This window comes from Lonchura striata, chromosome 1 (genome assembly GCF_050655825.1).
Source record: "Lonchura striata isolate lonStrDom1 chromosome 1, ASM5065582v1, whole genome shotgun sequence".
NCBI lineage: Eukaryota > Metazoa > Chordata > Aves > Passeriformes > Estrildidae > Lonchura > Lonchura striata.
In genome coordinates this window covers 31,646,138-31,664,459 of record NC_140703.1, presented here as the reverse complement: position 1 = coordinate 31,664,459, position 18,322 = coordinate 31,646,138, and the positions used below count along the sequence as shown (strand labels likewise).

Below are 18,322 nucleotides of genomic sequence, written 5' to 3'. Positions count from 1 at the left end.
TTACTGTCAGCTGGGAGAAAGAGTTGAAATGGTTATAGATGAGGAGTGTTCTGTTCTCATGGTCCCTGGAGTCACATAAATAATTGCTATGTTTAGGAGAGTGGAATTCTTCAGGCACCAACTATGTAACTTGAAATTCCATTCCTTGCTTGGAGGTGCAGGGATTTGAAGAACAACAATTTCTGAGTCAAAAGCAAACATAAGTGGAGACTCTTGGACTCTGGTATAATCTGCTAAGACAGCAAAGCAGGATGCAGCATACTATAGGCTTCTCATCAGTGTAGACTGAAAGACAAAATGAATTTTGAGTCTAATGAGGGAGTCATTGTAGCCTCAAAACCAAGCCAGGGGCCTGAGAATATGCAACATAAAAGAGTAAAAAAGTCTACAATTTAGTGTCCCTCTAATCTTGACTGCAAGCTAAGGTCATTAAGTTGAATTTAGGCTTTTGGCACCGAAGGGCTGATATCTGTCTGCAGTGATATCATCTAAGAAGTTCGAGGCAATAAACAGTATCAACCAGATCTTCATCATATTCTTCACAGATGAACTGTACCCTCTACCTTTCCCAGTCTGCTTCCTCAAGAAGACTCACTGGCAGTGTGTAGTCTAGCCCCTGTGGAATGCCTCCTTCTGAAACTTCAGAGGGAGACAGTGTCCCATATGTGCATTTAAATTTGGACCTCTGCAGATTTCCTCTTTCTTGGATCAGGAGAAAATAGGAGCTGTTTTACTGCATTGGAGAAATGTAGGCTGTCCAACGTGTCCAAAGCAAGTGACAAGATGGGCAGCTCCTTTCCCTTTCAGTGTGTAATATCTGAGGTTGCAGTGCTTGTCTGTACATTGACTGGATGTAATATCTGGCTCTTGCACTGTTTCAAATTTAACACACTCTTACACAAATCCACAATATTTTCTTGTTTACTTCTACACCAAATATAGCCCTCCTTTGTACCAGATCTCTTTTTTTAATATCTATTCTTAAAGATAGAAGCTTGATGACCACCTTGGGAGGACAGAGCTTTTGGAAAGCATGGCCACAAAGGCTAAATAAACAGGAAGCAAAAGGACTAGTGCTGGTAGGACTCAGTAATCCTTCTCATGACATTGGACACTATGTACCAAGGTGTTGGAAAGAAAGCTGTTGGTGGGAAGCCCAGGAAAAGCAACACTGAAATAGCTTTGTAAACATCCCGTTTATTTCCTTTGGCAGCAGCAGCCTAACACTGGCTCTGAAACCATCAGTCACTGTGCAGAAAATGGTTTGATAGTGCTCTCCTCATAACCTGAGCCTATTTTCCTTAGCACCTTGGTGAGATTCTGCTGGCTTAGTCTCCAGGCATCTTTCACTACTTGTTGCCCCCAACCTTTAGCCAGCACTGTCACAGACATGACCTGCGACTCAAGAATCCCAGGGAAGAAGTATATTTGGAATGAGGCCTAAACACAGATGACCTTCATGTAGATTGCATCTGGCCAAATGCATATCTAAAGTGGTCTGTAGGGAAACTGAAGTGGTTTGGGTGAGGTTAAAGGTTCCAAATTACCTTTTTTTTCATGAGCCATGAAAGCAAAGGGTCAGGTTTGCCAAGTACCATGGTCATCATATTGACCTTCATCAAGGCAACTGAAGAACGCATTTCACTGAAGGAAATGCCCCTCCACCAGAGTACGTGCTGAGAGTCAGTGACTCAGTAATGCAAGATGGAACGCTTTCTGAGGACCTCTCCTGCCTTTTCAGAGATAGCTGTGGCTGCTGATCTCTCAATATCACTTGGATTAGCTACTGGCTGCTGGCACTGGTGGCCTGTAACCACTGCTACCCTGTTCTCCAGTCAGTGGCTTTCATACCGTGCTTGATCACTTTGCTGGATGCAGAAGGAACTTAGCACAGATCTTTAGTAAGGCCTTTTACACCTTATATTTTCAACCTACTGAAAATCATACTCTGCTTGCAAACCAGCTCTCTCTCATAAATTGTCATTTATAGATGTCTAGCTGTCACTGGAGGGACGGTAGCTCCACTGCAAGGCTCTGCTAGTTTTCCTGAGGACCCCATGAAACAGTCAAAGATTTTTGTCTGGCCATTCTTTTATTCATCCTGTCAGTAAATTAAGTAGCAAAGATACTAGTAGCCACATGCACTAAACCTGGGAACTGCAGGAAACTTCATATAGCCCCATAGCTTTTGCTTTTGGATAACTGGAAGGCAAGGGCTTGAGGGGCTGCACCTCTTAAACTCAAATGGTGTTATATTGTGCAGCTCGTGGATAACATTTGCTATATTTTCTTTTTTTTTTTCTTTTTTTTTCTTTTTTTTTTCTTTTGGCAAGCAGACTGTTGGACCATATGCCTGTATTGTCTGTTTGGTTGGTCTGTTGCTTTGCTCCAGGGCCTTGGTTCCGTGATCATCTACACTGTATACATAGTAGATTTTGCCAGGACTCTAGTCTGGAGTCAAATAATTACTTGGTTTTATGAGAGATTGGTTTGCTGCAGGATCCACACCCTGTAGATAATGCAGGCATGGACATTCATTCTTCCTCACCAGAGCAATCTGCTTGTGTATTCCTAATGTGCTCCCAAGTCCAGCATGCCCTGGAATATGCATGGCACAACTTTATAGGCACGCTACAAAACACAGAGCAGCCTCTAAAGTCTGTGCCTGCTTATTTGGCTACCTCAGTTCTTATGCAAGAAAATAGTATCACTGAGGCAGACGTGTGCCATTTGGGGACTGGAGTGACCAGGATCCTGTCCCAGGTTAGTGTTACTGGGACTGTAATTTGGCATCTCTCTCCCTCCAGTACCAAGCAGCTGCACCAGGTGCTTCCCTGGAAGCACCACAGAACTTCTACTGCACCACACAGGAGGAGGCTCAGTAAGAGATCAAGAGAGTTGAGAACCTGCTTTTGTGTCTTAGCTTTGTCACAGGGAGGATGAGAGGAAAGAACCCTTTTCGCAGGAAACAGCACCCACGCCCTGACACAGACACACACTGGAATTAGTCCTGGGACTTTCTGTCTAAATCCACCAGAATGCAGCACCCAGGAGTACCTACATCTGATCAACCTCGCTTGTATGAAGGATGTGGCTTGTTTGTGCCATGCTTAGAGCTCTATATAAGTGAAGAAAGGAGACTTCTGCCATGGCAGTGTGGTACTTGGGTGGAAAGAGGCTTGCAGCACACAGGAGCTCTTTAATTAGCAGGCTGACAGATGTGTTTCTTTGACAGTTCTGACAAGCAGCAATATTTGCCACAGAACAGCCAAATACATCGCTGCTTGTCTTGCTGGTGGCAAGGGGTGGGGCATACAGTTGAGGAAATGGCAAGGTTGCCTTGGAATGTGGAAATGGCAGCTTTCCAAGCAGAATAGGCTCTGGCAGCCATCCACACTCAGCCATACACATGGGCATGCCCCAGGAGCCATCTCACAGCTTTTCAGAGTTGCAGAACGGGTCATGCAGCACCTGAGGGAAGAGCTATCCACTGGGACAACCTGCTTGCATCTCTTTCTCTTTGAGCACAGAGTCCAGCAGCAGAGAGCAGGAGGTGTGGGAGGGCTGTGTGAGGGGAAGGAAGCCTGCCAGTGAGCCAGCTCCAGGAGCCACAGAATTGCAGGCCACTGCCTGCTGAGAAGCAGCAGGAAATTTTGGTGGAAGGAGATAAGGAAACAGCAGTGGTAACTCATCTGGGAGCTGTACCTCCTGCCCCAGAGCCACTGTTATGGCTCTGTCTAGGAAAGACCTGCCAGCTTTGCTGGAAATGGAGCTTCTTCCCTGGACAGACATCACCCCACTCCCCTGTTCTCCTGGCTGCCTGGCTGCTCCAATGGCCAGTCATGTCCTGGCATGACCAAAGTCATACCACAGGGATACTTTGCTTCCTCTTATGTGTATATGGCTGATTTGCCCCACTAAAGAAGTGTTTCATGCCACAGCAAGGGTTTGAGTTGTTTGGTTTTTTTTTTCCTGTTTACAGCTTTTGGCCTATTCTAGTGTTTTAGTCAGGACAATCTAACTGTGTGGGTGGAATGCCTTTTGAAACGTGTGTAGCATGCAGTACCTTCACAGTGGGAGGTGAACACCTACAGTGGCCCTTCTCAGAGATCACAGAGGCCCTCTGGAGCTGCTGAACAGCTCCCCTTGGGCACCCACACTTCTTGGTTCTGAAGAGAACCAGCACAGAGACACTCTAGCTGTTTGTCCTGGGTCGCTGGTCATCCCGGGATGTCTCCAGAACTCTCATGACCTTTGCAAATAGCATTCCTGACTGCCTGCCAGGGAGGCAGGGAGATGACGAGGCTCCCAAGGACTGCTGTCTCATGAGGCTCTGGTGTCCCCAGCGCAGCTCTCTGTGTGGCACCCGGCTGTCAACACGCAGCCCACAATGGCACTAAGGCGTTCCAAATTGAAACTGCTGTTGGGTCAGGAAAAAGACAGCTCTGCACACGCCATGGCCTCCACAAGGGGTGTGAGCAGCAGCCTGGCAGGGGACAATCTGGGCCACATGTTGTCTTTTGCACAGAGAACAGCCTGCTCAAGGGAGGGAGCGAGGAGCACCCCAGGAGAGGCTGTGCTGTGGGAGCACAGCAGATCCTCGGAGACGTCCTACCAGGCTGTGAATTACATAGAATCATAGAATTGTTCAGCTCCGAAAAGAACTCTGACATGACCCAGCTGTAACATCTGTTGGCCCATGTGGATGCAGGCAATTTGCCACAGGTGGCCCTGCCCTGGACAGTGCAGGCCCAACTATTTGGCCTGAAGACCAAAGCAGACCCATTATATATTCCCAACCCTTCCAGTTGGCCCAGACGTAGCATTTAATACAGCATGGGGAAAGCTGATTAAGTAGCAATTTAACATTAATCAATAAAACGTGGTTAGACTAAACAGAAGTTGTGTGATTAAAGAAGCATCAGAAATTCAACACAGATTGGAGTCAGAACTTTTTGTTGCTTAGGAAAAATATGGGCTCCTGCATGGCATCACTAACTGTTAACTAACTCACGCTGAGATAAAATGGCACTAATTGATCTGTTGATATGGATGGAAATTATACAGATGCAGACATTTTGCATTTTTAACAGAAGTAAAGCAGCCTGTCCAGGCTCCAGATTGCTTTCTTCTGACCTTGAACACATATTTATCACAAAGATTCCCATCTGCCACTACCTAAACCATACCTGGCTATCAAAAAAGATTTTCTGCCCTGTAATTTTAATTCCCCTATAGTGTTCTTGCAAATGATTCTTCCTTTTGTATTCAAAGACTTATTTTTTCTTCTTATATCTATTTTTGTTTTCATTTTTTGGGCACCTAACCAGTTCTAGGACATACCTCATCCCTGTGCAGTACATGCATTTGTCACACCACTTCTGTGTGGTCATATTCCTTATTTACTCATTGTGTTACATGACTAAATTGCCAGCAAAGATTCTCTGTAGCTGTCTCTATTAAAACTTAGTATTCCTGAGATGGCTGCCTTGAACTCTCAGCATTTCTAAGCTTTGGTTTGATGGCCAGTAGCAGGCCTTGCTTCCTGTCACTTGCCTCAAAAGAGGCACCCAGCTAGAACTGCGTATTCTAAATCCCTCCAACACCTGCTTTGTGGTGGCTGTCTCTTCACCCGTGGTGACAGCAGCATTCACACCACAATACACTCCAAAATACCAGATTGCTTTTATTCATGTCATGCAACAGCCAAACTGACTTATGCAGAGGACAGCTGCTAATTCCAGAAATAACAAGGTCTGGCACAAGCTAAGTATACCTGCTGGTCCATCTCTGTACCCAGGTAGCTAAATGCCTCTTCAGGGCTAAGATTTTGCTTCAGCTAATGAGTGTGACTACAACTGTGTGCCTCTAAAGGCTCTAATTTTCATTTGCAACAGAAAAATGCTTACACTTTCAAGGCAATAATTTCATTAAGGAAGACTGTTATCATAAGGAGATTGTTATTTTCTTTCTGGAGGAATCAGAACTAACAGAGAAGTTAGTTAATCTTCATCTCCAATTACAAAAGCACAAACTTTAAATTCACTTTGTGGCAAGCACAAAATCAGATTTCTTTCCCCTGTGTATTCTGATGTATTCTGATTTGAGAATTCTAGCTTTCACACATGCAACCTGCAAAACATGTGTTTTGCATTTGTTTCCCATAGTGAGGAGTTCATACAAAATGTATAAGAGGGCTGCTTTTCTTTTCTTCTTCACACTTTGCATCATCTGCCTTCATGAGCTTTTAACATCAACAGACTGGTGAGAAAATCAAACATGCAAGCATCTGGATTTATGGGGATGCGACCAGAAAGTATAAAAGCATAGATTTTTTTTTTTTTCTCATATTCACTCAGCACTTTTTTAATCTCAGTCTGAGACATTCTTTGTTTTCGCAGAAGTCAGAGCTAGCCCAGGGAACAGTGGCAGAGTTCTCTGACGTCAGGCTCATTGTGTAGGGTGTGTTGTGATGTTCTAGAATTTGGTTCACAATCATGCAGTGAATTCTTTTTAGCTCAGCACTGACATCTTTACCTGAACAAGAGGGAAGGTTGTCTGCAGTAGAAAAGTGACACTGCTAGAAGACCCATCACAGAGATACATTCTTTATCCTATATAATTACTTTGTGCATTAATCATGGGAGATAACAACAGATTCCATGCCTGTAAAAGCAGCAGTAAACAGGATAATTTAGCACCCACATATCTCTAAGAAATTCACAGCTATAGATCAGTGGTTCAATGGTTGCAGCTGTGTAAGGAGTGATATGCTCAGTGCTGGGCGCTGCTATGGGTGGCATTTTCAAACGGTATGTAACACTGAAAAACCTTAGAGAGACTTTTTCCAATTGTGTCACCTGGTTAAATAAAAGATACAATCTCTTTGTACAAACTTTACATGTAAAATTAAATATTTGTTTACACTGGATTTAAACCTTGGATGAATCTCTTTGCATAGCTCTCTATTGTGAGAGTTCTGCAGTAGTGCAGACTGGGAGTGTCACTGGTGTGGTTTGCGGCTTACTCACTCGCCTGCAAGTAAATTATCAGTTCTGAAAGGTACCTCTGTTGATAGGTAAGTCTTTGGAGCAGACAAGCCCCAAGTCCCCTGAGCATTACCAAACACAGTAATTCTCCAGGGAACTTGCAACAGTAGGGGTATTAACCCCAAAATTAAGGCCAGATTCCAAAGTCAAATGCAATGATTGCACAAAGCACAGGAGGTATCTTTATTGGTGCTCCTCCGTGAGAGGCTCTGAAGCAAAGAGAAGCAGCAAGGGCTGGGGTTGAAAATTACGTTCTGTTGGGCTGGGTCAGGCTGCCCCCGTTCTATAGCTGAGCCCGAAGCGAGCACTGGGATAAAAATAAAACCGATGTGCAGCACTGGCACTCCAACAAAGCAATTCATGTGGATGGTGTTTGATATAAACCAGCTAATAGTGTTTGCCTTGCAGCCAGTACAAGGAGAACAAGTCGCTTTTCTGCACGGTGGAGTCATCTGATGTTTGCTTTAATTTCTGGCAGATTGGGGCAGCGTGAGTCAGATGCTCTCACAGCTGGCTCGGGCGGGGAGGAGGCCAGCAGGGACCCTGACTCACCAGAGCCGCCGCATTCCATCCCAAAATCCAGCTCAGCGACTGGAAGTGAAATCGCGGGCTGGGGGCAGCTCCGAGGTTCGGCAGGGCGGGCGGAGCGGGGCTCTCGGTGCGGGGGCAGGCGGCGAGCCCGGCCGGGGCGAGCCCCGCTGGACGCGTCTCGCCGGCGGCCGCGGCGGGCTCAGCGCTCGCCCCCTCCCCGGCGGCAGAGCCCGGGGCCGCTGCCCCGGCAAGCCCCGGCCCCCGTTACCTCATTGCCACATTCCCCAGCGAGTGAGCTCAGCTGTGCCGCGGCCTCGCGCCTTTTATGGTCAAACAACTTTGCCTGGGCGAGGCTTTTTTCGCGAGTTGGGAGGAAGCGCCGGGGCTCGGCAGCTCCTCCGCCCCTCGCTGCTGCCGCTGCGCCCGGCGGGCGGGCCGGGGCAGCCAGCAGCCCGGCCCCGACAGCCGCAGTGCCGGGGTGGCCCTTCCCGCTCCCCCTGAGGTGAGTCCCGCTCGGCTGGGTGACAAAGCCTTTGTCCTTCGCCCTGGGAGGGGTGCGGGTTTCCTGCCGCTCCCTCCCGCCCGGCTCTGCGCCTCGGACACAGCCCTTCGCTCCTGGTGCTGGCTCGGGGGGGAGGTGGTGCTTGGCCCAAAAAATAAGCAGGTTCGTGTGTGTGTCTGTGTGGTGAGTTTTTTTCCGTGCCGGTGGAATGGAGGCGACTCAGCGCTCCCGCACAGCCCCAGCAGCGGGGGATAGGGAGGGGGTGCTGCCGGGCTCGGGACAGGCTCTCTTTTGTGTGAGCTTGGATGACCGAGACACCTCGCGAGCCTTTTTCCAGATGTGCTCGAGAGAAGAATCTGGGGCCCTTTGTGCATGAGATTTGCCTAATTTATGGCTTTCTGGCTCCCTGGGAGTGCCCTGAGAAAGTGCTTGCAAAGTCGTAGAACTTTATAACGTTTTAAATATGTTTGCATAGCTTTTTGGCGTTTTCCCCGGTGCTTCTTCCCTCCCTTGCATAGGGAGGAAACAAGCTCAGTATCTGTGAGAGAAGTTAGTATCTCTGAATATCCCCCTCCCCCAGCCTGGTTGCTTTAAGGCTTTACCTTGCAGCTTGCATATCTGATAGACTTTGCTCTCTTTGAAGCTTTGTAACTTTGGGGCAGGCTGGGAGAACTTTCTGGATGAAAAGGAGCATAACTCCCGAATCCATTTAATCTGTTCTTAATATTCTCGTTTGTTTGTGGCTCTTGTTTGTTTGGATTTTTTGTTTTGGTGGTTTTTTTGTTTGTTTGTTTGGTTTATATTTTGTTCTCCTCTGACTCTCCTTAGCTGGGGGAAGTTGGCCGATGGGGAAGTACAGATATGATGCGTGGAGCTGTAGGGGTTCCCAGCGTGGCTGCTGCCATACTGCTTTTACCAACAGAAGTGAAAAATGTCACTTGGCTCTGTGCTTCTTCAGGTTCCTCCTGGCTTTTCTACACCAGGAAAGGAGCAGAACTGTTGAGAGTGGTCGTGGCATCAAAGAAGTGAAAACTGTCTGGATGTATAACAGGTGGCAGACCTACCATGAGAATTGACCCTCCTGCTGAAGGAGGAGTCCCTTGGTTCTGTCCTGCTACTTCTTCCTGCTCTCAAAACGAAACAGTGTATGAGGCAACTTACGTATCCTGACTGTGGCCTTTGGGGGCATCTTTCTTCATAGCTCCACTTGAGTCATCCTAAATGCTGTTAGAGCAGGTAGAAAAATCTCTCCCCTCAGGGTAAATGTGAGGATGAGAAAGATCTGAGATTACTTCTGTTGGCATGACACTCCCTCTACACAGCTCTCGCAAACTGCACCACAGGACCTGTGTGAGCTGTGTGTTTCTGGTAAAGCTTAGATGGCACTGGCAACGCTCCAGGGCTGGAGGGGGTGACTCTGCAAGGCCAAGCTTTCTCAGCCGGTTTGGTCTGTGTGTGGGTGGACTGATAACCAGAAGTAAGGATGAGCAGGGGCAGCTGCTTGGTAGAGACAGCCCTAAGCAGCAAGTGCCCTAAGTGCAACACAGCGTACTGGGAAATGGGCTGCTTTGGGTTAAGGGAGAGAGCAGCTGCTGGTTGCAAAGCCAGTGGGTTTTTTTGCGAAGCAATGTGTTGACTAACCCCGTGATTAGAAGTGACATTGTCACTGTAGTGTTCTGTTCATAATCCTGTCAAATCTGGTAGAACAACTGCCAAGTGGTTCATTACATCCTAGTGAAATAATGAAGAAGGAGGCAAAAGTCTCCTAAAGAAAGGCTGGAGGTGTTTTTGTCAGCTTCTGAAGCTTGGTGGAAACTGCAGAATGGAGGGAGTTGGTCAGTCCTTTCTGACTGGCAAGTCTGAAAGTTTGGAGGAGTGAGGACAGACCTTGCTAATTACTCTTCTGCCTTGGCCCTTTCCCATTCTGAATCCAGTGGGAATGCTCAGCACAGCTTTTTGTCTCCTGCTTATTGTTGCAGCCTCATTCTCCTTTTGAAACTCCCAGAAGAGTTGTCCAAGTGTATGCATCTTATCAGCACTGCGCAAAGGGAAGGAAAAGTTCAGCAGCGTGAACTTTGTTTGTCTGTGTTGCCACATGCTCGTGACCTGGGGGAGCTGGGACAGGTTGCTGCTATATCGTGCCACACTGCACTGAGCCGTGGGAGCGCTTAGAATGGGGCATGCAGAATTTGGCAGCGGCCAGGGGTTAACGGGGGTGGGCGGGTGTTTGTGGCACCAGGGCTGTCTGGCAGCAGCTGTTACTGTCCGTGGGAGAGGCCGGCAGCGCGGAGGGGCACCGATTCGGACATGCCAACGCGAAAAGCTGGCACGGAGCCCCTGTGCTGACGGCAGCCCTATTGTGCTGGGGTGTTAGGAGGGCTGAGGGCATGCCAGGCTTTACAACAAAGCGCCTGGCTCCATGGAGGCTTCTAGCACGGGGCCTGGACCGGGCAGTCCTTGGGATGCGCCTCTGCTCGGGACAGCCGCCGTTCCAGCACAGCACAGGCCGGGCATCCCGGCGCCGGGGCTCGGGGCTGAGCCCGGCGGCCGGGGCGCTGCCCGCGGGGCGGGCGGGGGGCGCGGCGGCATCCGGGGAGCGCTTCCTGGCGGGGGCGGGGCCGGCCGGGCGGGCAGCGGACACAGGCTGGCATCGCCCGGCTCCGGGAGACCCTCGCCCGCCCCGCCGTGCGGGCTCCGGCGGCATGGAGGGGCCTGGAGGTAAAGGGTGGGGATGCCGCGGGAGAGGGGGCGGAACCGACTGGCGTTATCGGGTAAAGGGGGAGAGGAAATGCCGATTCCACTTCTGGGGGCATCCTTTGGGGTGCGGGTGTTCACCCTCCTTCTGGTCACCACGGGTGCAGGGCTCCAGTGCAGTGGAAATCTGGGTTTTCTCTGTTGCAAGAACCTAATTGTGGTTAATGCCATCCTGAGTTGAAATGGTGAAATGTGATGGTTCATTCGAGCTGTCTGCTGTTCATGTTCTTCCTTTTCCTCTGCTGGTCTTGTAAGTGCACTGCTCAGGCACCTCAGCCTCTGGCCTGGGTTAAACTCCTCTATCCCTTTGTTTCACGTGTTGTCCATTAATTTCCACTCTGGCCCAAGGATAGCTTCATGTAGGTTTACTCCCTCTTCTCTCCTGCTAGGTGCTGAGAAGATGGCCTCCCCAGGTGCCCCAGGGACCCGCATGACGTCCACAGTCAGCATCAACATTTCTACCCCTTCCTTCTACAACCCACAGAAGAAGTTTGCACCTGTGGTTGCCCCTAAACCCAAGGTGAACCCCTTCAAGGCTGGGGGTGCATCAGAGTCGTCACTGCCTCCACTTCCTGGTCCTGGTGCCCAGCGTGCTCAGATAGGGAAGGTGGGGGAGATTCCATTACCACCCATGTCCCTGCTGGCAGAAGGTAGGTCAAGGCTGGCATGGCAGATGTGAATGTGCATTTCTGAATTCTCAGGGTGCGAGGTTCCTAGGTGGTCTGAATATGAAAACTGCTGTAAGTGGTGGATAGTCTTGCCATAGAGGCTAGCAGGTTCCATAATGAGATAAATGGATTGGAAAGCGATCTCAAAGTACATATTGTCTCCATTAGGAAAGGAGGGAGGAGGCTGTCCTGCACTGCACTGATGCTGGAGGAATGCAGTGGATTTTACACAGTATTCCCTGGGTGCACAGTTGTGTAATTGCAGTCAGTTTCTGGACAGCATGTTTGAGAGCAAGTATGTTGCAGAAGAGTTGACCCTGATAGGGATGAATCACGCTGTTCTTCTTAATTGGTCCCAGCTCAAGTTGGTTGTCTCTTTGGTTGTCTCTGACTGTCCTTCTTCTGCACTCTGCAATTGCTACCTTTGATGCTGGAAAAGAGGAGGGAGAAATAATTGCATGAAAAAAATAGAGGCAGCGATGATAAACAGGAAGTGAGACTTGGAGCTTAGTTTATATGGCTTGTACAGTTTTGTACTTTTTGCTAGTGGTTTGGGTTGGGTTTTCCTGTGTAGAGGCACTTCTTGTTTCACTGTGGTTTTCTTACTTCTTTCTTTCTTTTTTGGGGTGGCCTTTTTTTGTTTCCTGCAGTGGTAGAGTGGGGTTTTTTTGTTCTGTGTTTTGTTGCTTGGTTGGTTTTGTGTCCTTTAAAAGATGCAGGTTACTGGTTGTGTGACTCTGTAGTTTGAACGCTTGATCAGCATGGGCCACCAGAAATTTCTGTAGGGACTCTTTGCCAATGCTTGATATTGCCTATTTCCCCAAGGCTCTGTCAGGTAAAGGGTGTGCCTCAGTCAGGGCACACGTGTTCAGAGAATGCTAGCTGCTGGTTTAAATTTCTTTCACTGTTTAGCAGAGACTTGCAACACTGATCTTTTACAGGTTAGTGTGCTAAGTTGGTGGGCAGCTAACCTGATAGTAGGAAGACTGGTCCTGTGCTTAGAGGAGAAAAAATTATTAAGCCATTTTTCCCATTTCTGAAGTCACAAGGACATGCTGGTGCCTCATAAAATTGTACCAGCTAAGTCTAATGACCTATATCTTATATGCTGTTGGCTGGAATCTTGTTTCTGTGGAAACCAAGGTCCTGTCTTAGGACTTGTCATTTTCTGCTGTAGTTGTCTGGATTAGGGATGTGCCTGCCAGAAGGTCTCAAACTGATACAAATATTACCTGAAGTAGACAGATGGATGTTAAAATTTATTTTTCAATATACAGTATGAGTGGAGCGGTAGGTGTTGCTTGTTCTGCTTCTCCTATTGTTAGAGTGGGCATTATGGAATAACTAGACAGAAAAACTAGCAGGAGAACCATTTGTCATAAGCTGCTGTGTCATCATTGGGTAAGGGCTGCCAGCAAGATAGCTGAAGTACAGATGAGCTACCAAAACTCAGTCATGAGAGAAATGTGTATGATTTGATCCTCCTCTGGTGTGTCTCTTCAGTCCTTCTGTGCTTTTCTTATATACTCCCCAAACAAAATGTAGTATGATACAGAGCTGTAGCAGTTGAACTCTTTGTCTTAAATGACAGGATGGCTAAGTTAGTATTGCTATAGGAATGTTATATTTAGTATTGATTGTTCTGTAAATCTGGTGTTACAACTTTGTGGGGAACTTTCTTGTCCTGTGAATTATTCATTAAACAGGCTTTTAGTGCATCTGAAACAATGTGACAACAGATCAGGGTCTCGTTGCTTATGGTTCCAATAAACCTAAAGGCAAGTATGTATAAGCTTGATCCCGAACCATAATTTCAAAGAAAAAAAAAAAAAACAAAACATAGTATTGCTCTCTCCCCCCCACCCCCCAGCAGAATTTCTGCAGAACAAGGAGGTTTGCTTGAAAGAAGTGTTGCATACCAGGGCAGTTTATGCATTCCACAGGCTAATAAGATTTTGTCTGTCTTTTTCTAAAAGCCCTAAAAGCCTTTCTAAAAGGGCAGTATCATCTCCCTTAGATTACAGATGAGAAGTCCTTATAAAGCCTGTTGACAACAGCTGGATGTAAAGATGACACTATTTGATTACTGCTGTTAAAAGTTGCACTTGGAGTAGCTGCAGTGAAAAGTTTGGTCTTTCACTCTACTGCTCATTGGGGCTAGCTGGGAAGAGAGGTACGTGTCTGGGAGGAGGCATGTGGAAGTTACACCTCCTTATCTTCGAAGTTCTTTGCTGTGTGGTTGATACGAGGACACTTTCTTCCCTATGTCATGAAGGGAAGAGGATTCACATTTATTTGCCCATGTTGTAGTAGAAAATGGTGGGTTTTGCTTGTTCTGCATCCTTGGCAAATATGAATAGGTGTAAGCAATGGGATTTTCTAGAAAACTGAGGTGCTCTGGTGCCTTTCAGCCTGATCAAAAGGATTTTGGAAAATTTCTCATGTCATGATGTATATTGGGTGTGAAGACATACTAGCCTTAAAAATCAAAGCTGGTTTTTTCTCCCGCCCTCCCCCCCACCCCAAGAAAAACAAAGGTGTTTCAAAGATTCCTCATACACATAAAAGCTAATTAGTCCAGCTTGGGTTTTTTTTCCTCACTTGTTTCTTGTAGTGGTTACTATGCTGCTGTGAGATGCCAGCTTATTTTCATGTGAAAACACAGGCTCTCCAAGGTCCTGGGTTGTCACACTGGCATTCCCTCTATGCTACCCTGTGTTCAGTAATCTGAGCCAGTTAGTGGCAAGAGAAGGGTGGGGAATGCTGAGGACCAAGGAATGAGACAAGGAGTGGGAAAGAGCATAGTGAGGTACTATTCCCAAATATACAACTCTGCCCAGTGAATAATAGCAGCAGTAACCGAGGAAAGATTAAATGATTATGGAAAGCTTTGGCCCAGATGAAAAACAGCCTGCAGAGTTCAGCTGTCCTTGATAGGTACTGAGTCCCATGAGTACAGGGAAGCCAAAGTGCCCAGAAGGCTGATGGAACCCTGAGCTGCATTAAAAGGGGTGTGACCAGCAGATGGGGGAGGGATTCTGCCTCTCTGCTCCACTCTTGTGAGACCCTACCTGGAATTTTACTGCATTTTACTCTGGGGTCCTCAGTACAAGAAAGATGTGGACTTCTTGGAGTGAATCCAGAGGAGACCACAATGATGATCCAAGGGTGGGAGCGGCTCTTTTAGGAAGACAGGCTGAGAGAGCTGAGGTTTGTCAGCCTAGAGAAGAGAAAGCTCTGGGTAGAACTCATTGCCTTCTACTATCTTAAGAGGATTATAAAAAAGAGGGAGATAGAGATTTTCTGTGTACAGATAGTAAAAGGACAAGAGTTTTAAACTGAAAGACGACTGGTTAAGATTAGATGTCAGGAAGAAATTCTTTACTCAGAGGGTGGTGAAGCACTGGAGCAGGTTGCCCAGAGAGGTGGATGCCCCATTTCTGGAAGTGTTCAAGGTGACACTGGATGGGGCCCTGAGCATCCTGATGTAGTGAGTGGCATCCTTGCCCATAGCACTGAGGTTCAAACTAGATATTCTTTAAGGTCTCTTCCATTCCACACCACTCTGTGATTCTATGATCCTGCTTGCTGCAATACCTTCAAGAACCCTCCTGGCTAGGAGTAAGAAATGATCTGAAGTCGCTTTTATTCTCCTTCTTCCCCATAGACCTGCCACTGCCACCTCCTCCTCCACCTGGTGAGGATGCAAGCTTCTCCTCAAACTGTGCATTTCCACCACCCCCACCACCCTTTGAAGAACCTTTTCCACCAGCCCCAGATGAAGCTTTTCCTTCTCCTCCTTCTCCACCACCTCCTCCTCCTCCACCAATGTTCGACGAAGGACCTGTGAGCAAGGTTCCTGGCCCACAGGTGAGTGAGGTCCAAGTGTGGTTTGTGTGTGATGCTCTGTGTGTTGGGACAGCTACTCGCCACTGTCTGAACTCTGCAGCGGGAAGCCCTGAGAACCTGGGAAAGCAGGACATGCCACCAGCCGGTGGACCAGCGCAGGTTAGGGTCAGCTGGCTGGGCTGCAGCTCTGTGGGAAGGATCCAGGGTTCCCGGTGGACAGAGAGTTGAGTGCAAGCGAGCAATGCGCCCTTGTGGCAGTAAAGGCCAACCACATGCTGGGCTGCACCTGGGAGAGAAGGACAAGGACAGTGAATACTCCTCCCTTCTGTGCTAGTGGGGCTGCATCTTGGAGGACTGTGTCCAGTTGGGCGTTCCAGTATAATAACCCTTCTGGAATACTGAACGAGATGAAATCCAGTGAGAGCTCACAGCAGCCTTTGGGGCTTGGAGCAGAAGAGGCTGCCAGTGCAGGGGTCTGACTGGAGTCTGCAATACCTAAAGGAGGGCTGGAGAAAAGACAGTTTCTTTCTACTCGGGCACAAGAAGAAACAATGGACAGAAGTTGGAGCAAGGGAAATTCCTCTTGGACAGAAGAAAACCCTGTTCCACTCCAAGGGTGGCTCATTGCTGGCACGTGTGCCTAGAAAGACTGGGGAACCTGCATCATTTGGAATGTTGCAAAATCATCTGCATGGGGCCTTGAGCAGCCTGGTTTTGCTTGGGAATTAGCCCTGCTGTGAGCAGTGCTGGACTACAGAATGACCCGGATGTTTTCTCCCACCTATATCTGTCTGAGAGCTTCCTTGGGCTGTGCATTTTCCTACTGTTTGTAGACCTTTGAGACTGTGTCCTCTTCATCCTCACCAGCTTTTTATGTGTTCAAAGCAAGGAGCAGATCTGTACCACAGTCCAAATAATGAAAATATGCTATTGTAAGGGAATGATAGACCATTTCTGTGGCTGGTCCTGTAACATGCTCTGCTCCCTTTTTCTTCATGGATGGCTGTGTAGGTGTGTGGCAAGATGAACAGCATTGATCTTGAGATTTCACTGTCTGTAATGTTGGATGACATGGAGAAGAATGACCCCTTCAAATCCCGGGTGAGCTGTCCAGAGTGTTGCAGGTGGAAGAACAAGTGACTGGTTTGCTGAACAGAGGTAGTGAAAAAGGTGCTACTGAAGATTAAAATATGTGGATAAACCATAGAATGGATGCATTGGTGAAGGACTGGAACACTCTTGCAATTTGTCAGTACTGCTAAATATGTTGCAGTGTGGAATCCCCTTGTGTTCTGGGTCTGGGATAGCTGCTGATTCACTGCTATAGATGGCATATTTTCTCTTCCACCTTGCTGATAACTGCCTGTTTTCTCTCTGTTGTTTCTCTTTACAGATAACTCTGGGATTCACAGGTTCTCTGGAGAAACCATTGGCCCCAAAAGCCCCTGTGGAAATACCATCTGCTCCCAAAGATACTCCTCATTCCTTTCCTTCCAAGTTCACGCCAAAGCCAAGTGGAAGCTCATCTTTCAAGCCCCCTGGGGTGGATTTGAACCCCACTCCAACCCCATGGGCAGCCCCACAGCAACGCAAGGAGCCTCAAGCACCTCCACCTCCCTCTCTCCCTTCTGCTCAGCCTACCCCTAAATTCACCCCATCTCCTGTTGCTAGCTCTCCTAAGTCTGTGTCCAAATCAGGTGACAATGTTCCAACGGCTCCCTCAAATTCTACAAGATACCCTACCTCCCTTCAGACTCAGTTCACAGCCCCTTCACCTTCAGGCCCCACCTCTCGACCACAGCCCCCCAGTTTCACCTATGCCCAGCAGAGGGAAAGACCCCAAGTGCAGGAGAAGCCACACCCAACAGAACAACCTGCTGCTGCAAGAGACATGGTAAGGGAAAGAGCCCTGGGACTGGTGTCTTTGGACAGGAGTGGAATGGGGAGGTTGAGGGTGGATCTGCCCCAGGCTGTGGGAGGCTGTTACCCATCAGAAAGAGATATGTAACTATAGAGATTGTAGTGCAGAGGGGTAGGACTTCATGCAGAGGTGGAAAGAATCAAGCACAGTGGATGGCAGATTGCCTAGAGATGAACAGAGAGGACCTGTAAAGGCTAGAGAAATAGGTTTATTAGGGACAAGGGTTGGCAGGGAGTCTGTCTTTTGGGATTTAATGTTTCCTCTTCCTGCAGCATAGACCCACAGGTTCCAGTGCAGATCCACCTAGGGGAAATTCCTGTCTGACAATGAAGGAGGTAGAAGAGCTGGAGAAGCTGACCCAGAAACTAATGAAGGATATGGAGCATCCACCCCCAGCAGAGGCTGCAACTTCTGGTGCGTGCCTTCAATGAACAGCAGTAGGATTAAGACTGTGATGTGTTTCCATGTCTCTTGATCCCTTTCCTCTTCCATTGACAGAGCTCTGTGGCTTCTGCCGGAAGCCTCTGTCACGAACCCAGCCAGCTGTGAGGGCCCTGGACCGCCTCTTCCACGTGGAATGCTTTACCTGCTTCAAATGTGAGAAGCAGCTGCAGGGGCAGCAGTTCTACAATGTGGATGAGAAGCCCTTCTGCGAGGACTGCTATGCTGTGAGTCACTGGGATGAAAGCTGCTGGAGGGAACTGAGCTCGCTGTGGTTGTTCTCTTGCTTTCCCGTCCTTCCATCTTTGCTTTCTGCGTTGTAGCCTCACGGGAGTGGGAGATGGGATTCACGTGTCTTATTTGTTTTCTTTGTGCTCAGAGCACCTTGGAAAAGTGCAGTGTCTGCAAGCAGACCATCACAGACCGGATGCTGAAGGCCACTGGGAACTCATACCATCCCCAGTGCTTCACCTGCGTGGTGTGCCATACCCCCCTGGAGGGGACCTCTTTTATTGTGGACCAGTCCAACCAGCCTCACTGTGTGGATGACTACCACAGGTATGGAGAGAGCATGTGCATGTGGGGTACGAGAGGGCAGATTCCCTGA

The 18,322-nt window shown here is 48.2% G+C and overlaps 1 protein-coding gene across 10 annotated transcripts in view; it reads left to right on the top strand.

The window, feature by feature from the left end:
• The window catches only part of ZYX (zyxin), a 29,088-nt gene that overhangs the window by 8,864 nt on the left and 1,902 nt on the right, over nt 1-18,322 (top strand). For 3 of the 10 annotated variants that reach the window (XM_085592438.1, XM_085592434.1, XM_085592427.1), the window contains exons 2-8: nt 11,226-11,486; nt 15,172-15,374; nt 16,365-16,454; nt 16,747-17,247; nt 17,547-17,688; nt 17,773-17,942; nt 18,095-18,273. In XM_085592438.1, coding sequence (XP_085448564.1) covers nt 11,237-11,486; nt 15,172-15,374; nt 16,365-16,454; nt 16,747-17,247; nt 17,547-17,688; nt 17,773-17,942; nt 18,095-18,273 — 1,535 coding nt within the window. In that variant the 5' untranslated portion in view covers nt 11,226-11,236. Of the gene's footprint in view, nt 1-7,929; nt 8,245-10,651; nt 10,801-11,225; nt 11,487-15,171; nt 15,375-16,364; nt 16,455-16,746; nt 17,248-17,546; nt 17,689-17,772; nt 17,943-18,094; nt 18,274-18,322 lie in introns of those variants that run through there. The other 7 variants (XM_085592410.1, XM_085592420.1, XM_085592398.1 and 4 more) reach the window with 7 other exon arrangements.